This window comes from Carcharodon carcharias, chromosome 24 (assembly GCF_017639515.1).
Source record: "Carcharodon carcharias isolate sCarCar2 chromosome 24, sCarCar2.pri, whole genome shotgun sequence".
NCBI lineage: Eukaryota > Metazoa > Chordata > Chondrichthyes > Lamniformes > Lamnidae > Carcharodon > Carcharodon carcharias.
The window spans coordinates 19824814-19838054 of NC_054490.1; the positions used below are offsets into that span (position 1 = coordinate 19824814).

The window sequence follows — 13241 nt, forward strand, 5'->3', positions numbered from 1 at the left end:
CTGGTTCTCCACTACCGGTCGGTATTCCTTCCGGTAGTTGCATATCACGTCCCGTCATTAGCGCAGGTGGGGTCGGTCCAGTTGTCCGGTTGGGTGTTGCGTTTAGGCGCAGGAGTATACAGAGGAGGACACCTACCCATCCTTGTCCTGTTTCTGCAATAGCTTTTGCCAGAACGGTTTTTAAAGTTCTATTCATTCACTAGAACATACCTAAGCTTTGTGGATGAAATGGGACATGGAATGTCTTTCGGATTTTTAACAATTTACATACTTCCTTCATAACCTTCCCTGTAAAGTGAGTACCTTGGTCTGAGTCCACCTGTAAGGGAATTTCCCAGCGGGGGATTATTTTGTAGGCCAGTATTTAGGCTAGCGCCCTAGAGCTACAGTCATGGGGTTGGAAACGCTTCTACCCACCTGGTAAATTGATCGGTTACTACTAAGCAGTATCTGTTGCCCCCATTGTTAGGCAGGGGTCCGGTGAAATCTATTTGCAGATTTTCCCATGGGCCATTAGGTCTTAGCCGTTCGGCCATTTTAACTTTGATTGGCTTTCTGGGGTTGTACCGTCCACATGTTATGCATCGCTGACAGTGTTTGGACACATCTCTCCCCATTCCGTCCCACCACCAATCCTTTGTTAGCTAATCATACATTGCCTGGCACCCACTGTGGTCAGAGCCGTAATAGATTTCTAGCAGGTTTGTTTGGATACAATCTGGGGCTGTTACCCATGAATCTTTCCTCCATACCCCATGGTCTCCTCTAGCTGCTCCTTCCTTAGCCCATCGTCCTTGCTCCTCCACACTAGCTTCATCCTGTATCTTTGTAATATTCATTTCACATGGTCCCATTTGCTGCAGTGGCAACCGAGACTGGTGTTTCTTTCTCAGCCGCTTGCCTGGCTGCCTAGCCCATAAGCGTACTTCCTCCCTGTTCCCCAGTTTCCACCTTTCGGTGGACTCTTATTTTATTCACAGCCGCCTCTGCCGGCCCTTGTGCTGCCTCCCACTAACCCTCTTGCCACATACTCATGTCTTGTGTGTCCTCCTCCTGAGATAATGTATCCTCGCCCACTCTAAGCCATCATGTACCACCCTAAAAGCATATCGGCTGTCAGTCTAGATGTTAACCCTTTTTCCTTTTGGCCAGTTTCAAGGCTTCTGTAAGGGTGGTCAGCTCAGCCACCTAGGCTGAGACATTTCCCTCCAGCCCCTCTTTGGCTATCACTTCACCATCTCCCGTTACCACTGCCTTACCTGTATGACGGTCGACTATACTGCCCTTAATAAAGTAACCCCACGAGAACACCCCACAGTGTCGAGTCCCACCACAATATTTAAAAAGGATTAAAACCCAAACACAGAGTGTTTACAGTCTTGGACATTGCCAGCGGGTCCTGGTCCATGTTGTTGGATGGCGAGTCACAAGAAAAATCCGCATTCACAGTGGATGCGGATTTTTCCAGTTTATTGTGGAGTTATTTAAACCAACACTCAGCACAGGGTCTTTTGTTCAAACGCCAAGCAGCCTTTATTCTTACACCAGTGGGGAAACTTCAACAATAGAGTTTCAAGCAGCTGTACTAACTGCGTTACAATCACAGAGCCGCCTACAACAGAACTGATACCATTTTGAAGGACTGGGATTTAGGACATGACAACAATGATGCAGGATAACCATCATCATGTAATCTAATTGAGAAAGGGAGGAGGCTATTGTCACAACCAAATGGACCCAGGCGACATCCATTCACCTCTGTCACGGAAGCAGAGAAATCTTTTAGATAAAGATCAACTTTGGAGTCAGGGATGGCTCATCTTGGTTGGATCCATTGTTTACAGATGTGGAAATAACATCAGCACTGAGCAGGTCTGTCCAGAACAGACTTGCTGGATCAAAGTGGGTGCTAAGCACCAATCATCCAGCAAGATGTCCTCAGGAGATGTGCTTGCAATTCTGTGTAAGCTTAGCATCCGGGAACTGTTTTAACCTCACAATTGCTGTAGGAGCTTGAAATCCACGCTTCACCATTGATTCCAGGTTTGCTAGAGCTCCTTGATGCCACACTCTGTAAAATGTTGCCTTGATGTCAAGGGCAGTCACTCTCACCTCACCTCTGGAGTTCAGCTCTCTTGTCCATGTTTGAACCAAGGCTGTAATGAGGTCAGGAGCTGAATCACCTTGGCAGAACCCAAACCGGGCATCAATGAGCAGGATATTGCTAAGCAAGTGCCGCTTGATAGCACTGTCGATGACTCTTTCTGTCATTTTACTGATGATGGAGAGTAGACTGATGGGGCGGTAATTGGTCGGGTTGGATTTGTCCTGCTTTTTGTGTACAGGACATACCTGGGCAAGTTTCCACATTGCTGGGTAGACGCCAGCATTGTAGCTGTACTGGAACAGCTTGGCTAGGGGCGCGGCAAGTTCTGCAGCACAAGTCTTTAGGACTATTGCCAGAATATTGTCAGGGTGCATAGCCTTCGCAGTATCCAGTGACTTCAGCTGTTCCTTGATTTTACGTAGAGTGAACCGAATTGGCTGAAGACTGGCATCTGTGATCATCCACTCGGCACTTCTGGCAGAAGGTTGTTGCAAATGGTTCAGCCTCATCGCTTGCTGCCTATGAGACAGGCAGGACATACCCAGGGATAGTGGTGGTGATGGTGGCGGTGGTGTCTGCGACATTGTCTGTAAGGTATGACTCTGTGAGTCTGATTATGTCAGGCTGTTGCTTGACTGTTCTGTGAGTCATCTCTCCCCATTTTTGGCACAAGATCCCAGGTGTTAGGAAGAAAGACTTTGCAGTGGTCGACAGGGCTGAGTTTGCCATTGCCATTTCCTGTGCTTTGGGTCGACGCCGGGTGGTCCATTTGTCGAGCCCCATGATTCAGGCCGATCCTCCCTGTCGCCAGCCCTGACGGAGGATTCCGCTGTCAGAACGAGACGACCGAGGGAGATGCTGCATTCTGGGAGGATCAGTTCATACGAACAAATGAAATTGGAACAGAGGTAGGCCATTCGGCCTCTCGAGCCTGTTCCATCATTCAATAAGTTCACGACTGACCTGTCTGTGTTTCGAATCCCACATTTCCATCCACACCACGCCCCTCCCCAATAACCTTTGACTTCTTTGTCTAACAAGAATCTGACCGCACCCCCCCCACCCCCGCCACCATCGCCTTTTCTGAGGCAGAGAGTTCCAAAAGCCGCACAACCCTCGGAGAAGAAATTTCTCCTCGTCTCTGTCCTAAAAGGACAACCCCTAATTTTAAAGCAATGACCCCCTAGTTCTGGAAAGACACACAAGAGGAAGCATCCTTTCAGTGTCCACCTTGTCAATACCGTTCAGGATCTTCTTATACGCTCCCATTAAGTCACCCCAACTGAGGGAGTGCGGCTTCAGTGCCTGGGTTCAGTACCGAAGGGGGGCCGAGGGGTCGAACGGTCAGCACCGAGGGGTCGGACGGTCAGTGCTGAGGGGGTGCCGCATGGTCAGAGGGTCAGCGCCGAGGGGTTGCTAAGCTTAGGCCCCTGTCTGCCCACTTGGGTCGGAGTAACAGATCCCATGGTCAGTGTTGGTGAACAAGGGGTGTTCCCCTTGGCCAATATTTATCCCCCAAATAATGTCACTGTCACAGACCATCTGGCCATTATTTCATTGATGCTGGTTGGAGTTAGCTCTGCACAAGTTGGAGTTCCCCATTTCTGACATTACAACAGTGACTGTACTTCAATAAGAGTTCACTGTTTAAAACTTCTCATTCCCTGACTTGGTGAAAGGTGCTGTATGTATGTGAGATCTTTGCCTTTCTCATTGTCCTGTTCTCACATTCACCCCCCCTCCCACCCCCTCCCACCCTCCCACCCCCTCCCTCTCTCTCTCTCTCCCTCCCTCTCACATTCCTCTCTCTCTCTCTCTCTCATATTCCACCCCGTCTCCCTCCCTCTCTCTCTCTCTCTCTCTCACACATTCCCTCTCTCTCTCTCTCTCTCAGTGGACTGTGTTCTTCAGGACGAACGTTTCACCCTCATCTTCACCATCTCATCCTTCATGGTCAACTTCCCAACGTTCTCCATCGGCTTCCTGTTCGACTACTTCGGTACCATGGTAACTCGCCTCGTGGGCATGTGAGTCCTTGACCTCTACTGGGGGGATCGGGGTTGGAGTTCAGCAGGAAAGGGGAGGGGTAAGGAGGAAAGGAAGGGAATGGACAGCAGGAAGAGAGGAAGGTGTGAAGAAGGAGGAGGAGGAAGGATGGGTAGAAACAGAAGAGGGCGGGTGTAGTATAATTACAGCTGCCTCTCTGTTTCTGTTGGGGAGCTGTAACTGAAGTTAGTTCCATAAAGGCTGCCTCCAGTAAATCCACATGGTGAAATTACTCTCAGTGCCAGACAGAACACAAGGATGGTGATAAGGACAGGATGGAGGATCACCAACTCCAATGAGGTGAGAAATCAGCCAGCAGAGCTGGGGGAATTAATGCCAGGTCTGAGAAATATCAGCACCATGTATCCTCAGGCTATCAGGTTTAGAGTCTGTACAGAGGATGGGGCCAAAGGGAGTTGCTACTGTTACAAAGAAGCCACTGGGAGGCAGGACGGAGGTCACTGGTAGACTCAAGGTACTGGAGACTTCTCCTGTCTATGAATTTGCTGCCTTCAGACTTTCACTCCATTCGAGCAAGGAGGAGAGTGGCCCAGAGGTGGGCAATGCAGCCAGACGTTGGGGCTTCACAGATCCAAAGGGAGCTCTAGCAGCCGGAGGAAGCCATTGGAGGTGAGCGAGGAGGGCATCTAGGGGCAGTTAGGGCAGCCTGGTCTTGGAAGGCGCTACCCAGCTCAACAGGCGTACCGGCAGATGCTCAGTTTCATCCAGATGTGCACCCATCCATATTTACTCTTTCTTTCTTGGGAAGTGTTGGTAGAGATTTGTGAAATTATGGAAGAGGAATTGTAGCCTATGGGCACTGGCATCCACCTGTTGCCTTAAAGGTCATATTAACATTTGGTTGCTCCAGGGATTGCCTGGTGATCTAAGTGGCCTCTCTCAGTCAGCAGCTCATCTCTGTGTAAAGGAGGTCATGGATGCCATGTGCTGTTTAGGCTGACCAATGTATCAAGTTCACAACAGAACAGGACAGTCAGACCAAGTTGGCTTCAGGGCCGTGGCTGGATTTCCCTAGGTTCAGGTGGCCAGCAATTGTGCTGCTGTGTCCATCAAAGCTTCCTTAAGGTAGTCAGGCACCTTTTATGAACAGGTGATTTTCTGAAAGCTTTGCTTTTGGGAGAGGAGCTGGCCCTCATTCACACTCTTTCAAGACCATTCCCCCTGGCCTGGCTTTGCAGACAGGATATCTCCAGTTCACTGATTTTGGAATGTAGAAGGGTAGAAGGTATAGTGATGCAAATATGCAGCCACACTTGCCTGTGAGCTCATGCCACTGGAATGTAGCTTTGGTCATGTTTTAAAATAAAAATCAGATAGGGTTTTCTCGCCAGTAAATTCAAAAATATTTTTGATGCAAAGCATAGTTTCAAAAGAGTGGGGATAAATGAGGTCAGGTTTGAAATAAGTCCTGTATTTATTATCTCCTCAGGTTCCTGTACACCACAGCCACCCTGATGATCGCCTTCTCCACTGCTGGTGAGTCCAGTACCTCTGACATCTCCCGTAAAGGGTCTGGGAAAGTAACAGGCAATTTGGTCAAGACCAGCATAGTATCAGATAGAATTGCATAGGGTACAGAGCAGAAAAACTGGCCATTCAGCCCAATTATTGCAGGCCAGGGTTGATGCTTAATTCAGTTCTCATCCCCTCCCTCCTCAGTATTGTAGGGGGAATGTTACTGGGCTAATAATCCAGGATGCAGTAGTAAGGATAATGTTACAGGACTAATCACCCAGAGTGCAGTAGTATAATGGCTATTTTACTAGACTAATCACCCAGCATACAGCAGTGTACTGGTTGTTACTAGATGAATCACCCATGTACAGCAGTGTACTGGTTGTTACTAGACGAATCACCCTGTGTACAGCAGTGTACTGGTTGTTACTAGATGAATCACCCTGTTGTGTAGCAGTGTACTGGTTGTTACTAGACGAATCACCCTGTGTACAGTAGTGTACTGGTTGTTACTGGACAAATCACCCTGTGTACAGCAGTGTACTGGTTGTTACTAGACAGATCACCCGGGTACAGCAGTGTACTGGTTGTTACTAGATGAATCACCCGTGTACAGCAGTGTACTGGTTGTTACTGGACAAATCACCCTGTGTACAGCAGTGTACTGGTTGTTACTGGACAAATCACCCTGTGTACAGCAGTGTACTGGTTGTTACTAGATGAATCACCCATGTACAGCAGTGTACTGGTTGTTACTGGACAAATCACCCTGAGTACAGAAGTGTACTGGTTGTTACTGGACAAATCACCCTGTGTACAGCAGTGTACTGGTTGTTACTGGACAAATCACCCTGTGTACAGCAGTGTACTGGTTGTTACTGGACAAATCACCCTGTGTACAGCAGTGTACTGGTTGTTACTAGACAGATCACCCAGGTACAGCAGTGTACTGGTTGTTACTGGAAAAATCACTCTGTGTACAGCAGTGTACTGGTTGTTACTGGACAAATCAGCCTGTGTACAGCAGTGTACTGGTTGTTACTGGACAAATCACCCTGTGTACAGCAGTGTACTGGTTGTTACTAGACAGATCACCCTGGGTACAGCAGTGTACTGGTTGTTACTAGACAGATCACCCTGGGTACAGCAGTGTACTGGTTGTTACTAGATGAATCACCCATGTACAGCAGTGTACTGGTTGTTACTGGACCAAACACCCTGTGTACAGCAGTGTACTGGTTGTTACTAGATGAATCACCCTGTTGTGTAGCAGTGTACTGGTTGTTACTAGACAGATCACCCTGGGTACAGCAGTGTACTGCTTGTTACTAGATGAATCACCCTGTTGTGTAGCAGTGTACTGGTTGTTACTAGACGAATCACCCTGTGTACAGTAGTGTACTGGTTGTTACTAGACGAATCACCCTGTGTACAGCAGTGTACTGGTTGTTACTAGATGAATCACCCTGTGTACAGCAGTGTATTGTTGTTACTAGATGAATCACCCTGCGTGTAGCAGTGTACTGGTTGTTACTAGACGAATCACCCTGTGTACAGAAGTGTACTGGTTGTTACTAGATGAATCACCCTGTGTACAGCAGTGTACTGGTTGTTACTAGACGAATCACCCTGCGTGTAGCAGTGTACTGGTTGTTACTAGACAAATCACCCTGTGTACAGAAGTGTACTGGTTGTTACTAGATGAATCACCCTGTGTGTAGCAGTGTACTGGTTGTTACTAGATGAATCACCCAGGGTACAGTAGTGTATGGGTTACTTTACTAGACTAATAATCGGTACAGTGGTGAAGTCGTTATGTTACAGAACTAATACTCCAGGGTACAGTAGTGTAGTGGTTATTTTACTAGACTAATTACCCAGGGATTAGGTTACTGGACTAATAATCCAGGGCACAGCACTGTAGAGGTTATGTAACTGGACTAATAACCCAGGGTACAGCAGTGTAGGGGTTATTTTCATATATTCATGACCCAGGGTACAGTAGTGTTGTAGGGATTATGTTACTGGACTAATAACCCCTACACTAATGCACCCTGGATTATTAGCCCAGTAACATAACCCCTATTTTACTTTACCGTGGATTATTAGTCCAGTAACATAATCCCTATAACACTACTACACCCAGGATTATTAGCCCAGTAACATAACCCCTACACTACTGTACCCTGGATCATTAGTCCAGTAACATAGTCCCTACACTAACATACCCTGAATTATTAATCCAGTAACATAATCCATACACTGCTGTACCCTGGATTATTAGTCCAGTACAAAATCCCTACACTGCTGTAGCCTGGATTGTTAGTCAAGTAACATAATCCGTACACTACTGTACCCTCGATTATTTGTCCAGTAACATAATAACTACACTACTGTACCCTGGATTATAAATCCAGTAAAATAATCCAAACACGACTGTACCCTGGATTATTAGTCCAGGAACAAAATGCCGACAGTATTGTACCCTGGATTATTAATCCAGTACAAAATCCCTACACTACTGCTCCCTGGATTATTAGTGCAGTAACATAACCCCTACACTACTGTACCCTGGATTATTAGTCCAGTACAAAATCCCTACACTCTGTAGCCTGGATTGTTAGTCAAGTAACATAATCCGTACACTACTGTACCCTCGATTATTTGTCCAGTAACATAATAACTACACTACTGTACCCTGGATTATAAATCCAGTAAAATAATCCAAACACGACTGTACCCTGGATTATTAGTCCAGGAACAAAATGCCGACAGTATTGTACCCTGGATTATTAATCCAGTACAAAATCCCTACACTACTGCTCCCTGGATTATTAGTGCAGTAACATAACCCCTACACTACTGTACCCTGGATTATTAGTCCAGTACAAAATCCCTACACTCTGTAGCCTGGATTGTTAGTCAAGTAACATAATCCGTACACTACTGTACCCTCGATTATTTGTCCAGTAACATAATAACTACACTACTGTACCCTGGATTATAAATCCAGTAAAATAATCCAAACACGACTGTACCCTGGATTATTAGTCCAGGAACAAAATGCCGACAGTATTGTACCCTGGATTATTAATCCAGTACAAAATCCCTACACTACTGCTCCCTGGATTATTAGTGCAGTAACATAACCCCTACACTACTGTACCCTGGATTATTAGTCCAGTACAAAATCCCTACACTCTGTAGCCTGGATTGTTAGTCAAGTAACATAATCCGTACACTACTCTACCCTGGATTATTAGTCCAGTAACATAATACCTACACTACTGTACCCTGGATTATTAGTCCAGTAATATAATCCAAACATGACTGTACCCTGGATTATTAGTCGAGTAACATAATCCATACACTACTGTACCGTGGATTATTAGCCCAGTACAAAATCCCTACACTACTGCTCCCTGGATTATTAGTAAAGTAACATAATCCCTACAATACTGCACCCTGGATTATTAGTCCAGTACAAAATCCCTACACTACTGCACCCTGGATTATTAGTCCAGTAACATAATCCCTACACTATTGTACCCTGGATTATTAGTCCAGTAACAGAATCCCTACACTACTGTACCCTGGATTATTAGTCCAGTACAAAATCCTTACACTAAAGCACCCTGGATTATTAGTCCAGTAACATAATCCCTACACTACTGTACCCTGGATTATTAGTCCAGTAACATAATCCCTACAATGCTGCACCCTGGATTATTAGTCCAGTAACATAAACCCTACACTGCTGTATCCTGGATTATTAGTCCAGTAACATAACCGCTACACTACTGAACCGTGGATTATTAGTCCAGTAACATAATCCCTACACTAATGTACCCTGGATTATTAGTCCAGTAACATAATCCGTATACTATTGTACCCTCGATTATTAATCCAGTACCATAATCCCTACACTACTGTACCCTGGATTATTAGTCCAGTAACACGACCCCTACACTACTGTACCATGGATTATTAGTCCAGTAACATAATCCCTACACTACTGTACCCTGGATTATTAGTCCAGTAATATAATCCCTACACTACTGTACCCTGGATTATTAGTCCAGTAACATAATCCCTACACTACTGTACCCTGGATTATTAGTCCAGTAACATAATCCCTACACTACTATACCCTGGATTATTAGTCCAGTAACGTAATCCGTATACTATTGTACCCTCGATTATTAATCCAGTAACATAATCCATAAAGTACTGTACCCTGGATTGTTAGTCCAGTAACATAATCCATACACTACTGTACTCTGGATTATCAGTCCAGTAACATAACCCTATACTATTGTACCCTGGATTATTAGTCCAGTAACATAATCCCTACACTACTGTACCCTGGATTATTAGTCCAGTAACGTAATCCGTATACTATTGTACCCTCGATTATTAATCCAGTAACAGAATCCATAAATTACTGTACCCTGGATTGTTAGTCCAGTAACGTAATCCATACACTACTGTACACTGGATTATTAGTCCGGTAACAAAACCCCTACACTACTGTACCCTGGATTATTAGTACAGTAACATAATCCCTACACTACTGTACCCTGGATTATTAGTCCTGTAACATAATCCCTGCACTACTGTACCCTGGATTATTAGTCCAGTAACATAATCCCTACACTGCTGTACCCTGGATTATTAGTCCAGTAACATAATCCCTACACTGCTGTATCCTGGATTATTAGTCCAGTAACATAACCCCTACACTACTGTACCCTGGATTATTAGTCCAGTAACATAAACCCTACACTACCGTACCCTGGATTATTAGTTCAGTAACATAATCCCTACACTAATGTACCCTGGTTTATTAGTCCAGTAACATAATCCCTACACTACTGTACCCTGGATTATTAGTCCAGTAACATAATCCTTACACTACTGTACCCTGGATTATTAGTCCAGTAACGTAATCCGTATACTATTGTACCCTCGATTATTAATCCAGTAAGATAATCCATAAAGTACTGTACCCTGGATTGTTAGTCCAGTAACATAATCCATACACTACTGTACTCTGGATTATCAGTCCAGTAACATAACCCCTACACTACTGTACCCTGGTTTATTAGTCCAATAACATAATCCCTACAATACTGTACCCTGGATTATTAGTCCAGTAACATAATCCGTATACTATTGTACCCTCGATTATTAATCCAGTAACATAATCCATAAAGTACTGTACCCTGGATTGTTAGTCCAGTAACATAATCCATACACTACTGTACTCTGGATTATCAGTCCAGTAACATAACCCCTACACTAATGTACTCTGGATTATTAGTCCAGTAACATAATCCCTACACTACTGTACCCTGGATTATTAGTCCAGTAACATAATCCCTGCACTACTGTACCCTGGATTATTAGTCCAGTAACATAATCCCTACACTGTTGTACTCTGGATTATTAGTCCAGTAACATAATCCCTGCACTACTGTACCCTGGATTATTAGTCCAGTAACATAATCCCTACACTGCTGTATCCTGGATTATTAGTCCAGTAACATAACACCTACACTACTGTACCCTGGATTATTAGTCCAGTAACATAATCCCTGCACTACTGTACCCTGGATTATTAGTCCAGTAACATAATCCCTACACTGCTGTACCCTGGATTATTAGTCCAGTAACATAATCCCTACACTACTGTACCCTGGATTATTAGTCCAGTAACATAATCCGTATACTATTGTACCCTCGATTATTAATCCAGTAACATAATCCATAAAGTACTGTACCCTGGATTGTTAGTCCAGTAACATAATCCATACACTACTGTACTCTGGATTATCAGTCCAGTAACATAACCCCTACACTAATGTACCCCTGGATTATTAGTCCAGTAACATAATCCCTACACTACTGTACCCTGGATTATTAGTCCAGTAACATAATCCCTGCACTACTGTACCCTGGATTATTAGTCCAGTAACATAATCCCTACACTGCTGTACCCTGGATTATTAGTCCAGTAACATAATCCCTACACTGCTGTATCCTGGATTATTAGTCCAGTAACATAACACCTACACTACTGTACCCTGGATTATTAGTCCAGTAACATAAGCCCTACACTACTGTACCCTGGATTATTAGTTCAGTAACATAATCCCTACATTAATGTACCCTGGATTATTAGTCCAGTAACATAATCCCTACACTACTGTACCCTGGATTATTAGTCCAGTAACGTAATCCGTATACTATTGTACCCTCGATTATTAATCCAGTAAGATAATCCATAAAGTACTGTACCCTGGATTGTTAGTCCAGTAACATAATCCATACACTACTGTAATCTGGATTATCAGTCCAGTAACATAACCCCTACACTACTGTACCCTGGATTACTAGTCCAGTAAACACAATCCCTAGACTACTATATTTTGGATTATTAGTCCAGTAGCATAACCCCTACGCCACTGTACTCTGGGTTATTCGTCCAGTAATACATCTGATCCTTTGTCCACCTTCTGCACCTGAGCCGTTCAGATGGGGGCTACCCCCACTTTAAAGGTGCTGGGAGCACACCGAGAGAATGACAAACACTGTGGCGCCTGCCCAATATGTTCTGGCAGCAATGACCAGCACTGTTGAGGTGCCGGCATCAGTAATGTGTCCAGGGTGTTTGAGGCCAGATCATCACTGTGGTCTGAAGGCTGCACAGAGCACAGGGCAGAGGCCCTGGACTGAGACACCTGCCTTTATTGTGTACAGGAAGATTTCACATCTGAGTGACAGGAACCCAGAACAAGGAGCCATAGGTAAGGAGACATTCTTGGGAGTTCATTGGCAATAGTGAACAGTATGTACAAGTGATTAACACCTATGCCCAGGCTGTGCAACTAATTCTCCTTAACTTTCCTAACCCTGCTGCTCCATCTTGGTACTCCCCGGACATCCACAGCAGATATGGAGGCAGCCTGCCGACTGCGACACCCTGTCTGTGATGACCTTAGAGGGCATCCTCTAGAGGGCCAAGACTTGGAGGGGTCCTGGCCTGCTTTTCAGGGCCCTGCTGTGTTCCAGTGGCCCCTTCCTCGGCCTGTGGAGCTGGATCTGCGGAGGTCACAGGAAGAGGGGAGTCAGATGGGCCAGACACACTTGCAGTCACCGAGATGGATGGGCCCGGAGTGTGCACCTGCTGATCCCCCTCTTCCCTGTGGGTGCCTGGGGGGCCCCAGGCTGACTCCTTGAGGAGCAGAGGTAGCTGGAATGAGATCGAGCTGCCCGGCACCCCTCTCACATACACACATTTGGAGGCCAGTTATGGCATGAGCGATGGAGTTGAGCCCACACAGCAGTGCAGGAGCAAAGACCTGGACCAAGGTCTCCATGACAGCTGCTATCCTGCCAGTATTGACCTCGGTGCATTGGCATGCTGGCACTGTCACCTCAGAGAAGGCAGACGTTCTCCTCCATTGTGCCTTGCAGTCTGAGGACTCCAGCGGACGTCCCTTCCTGATGTTCCCGAGCTTGCCTTTGCAGCTCCAGCAACTGTGACATGACTGAGTCCAGAGGCTGGTCATCTGACTTGGACTCAGCAACGTTCCGGCCTCCGGCAGTC

At 45.6% G+C, this 13241-nt stretch overlaps 1 protein-coding gene across 7 annotated transcripts in view; it reads left to right on the top strand.

Moving 5' to 3' along the window:
* Window positions 1–13241, top strand: part of LOC121269392 (solute carrier family 43 member 3-like) — a 67721-nt gene that overhangs the window by 3592 nt on the left and 50888 nt on the right. For 2 of the 7 annotated variants that reach the window (XM_041173983.1, XM_041173986.1), the window contains 2 exons: window positions 4002–4134; window positions 5604–5650. The exons of 1 other annotated variant lie outside the window; for it this stretch is intronic. In XM_041173983.1, the coding sequence (XP_041029917.1) occupies window positions 4002–4134; window positions 5604–5650 (180 nt within the window). Of the gene's footprint in view, window positions 1–2535; window positions 2702–4001; window positions 4135–5603; window positions 5651–13241 lie in introns of those variants that run through there. 4 more of the 7 variants (XM_041173989.1, XM_041173985.1, XM_041173987.1 and 1 more) reach the window with 3 other exon arrangements.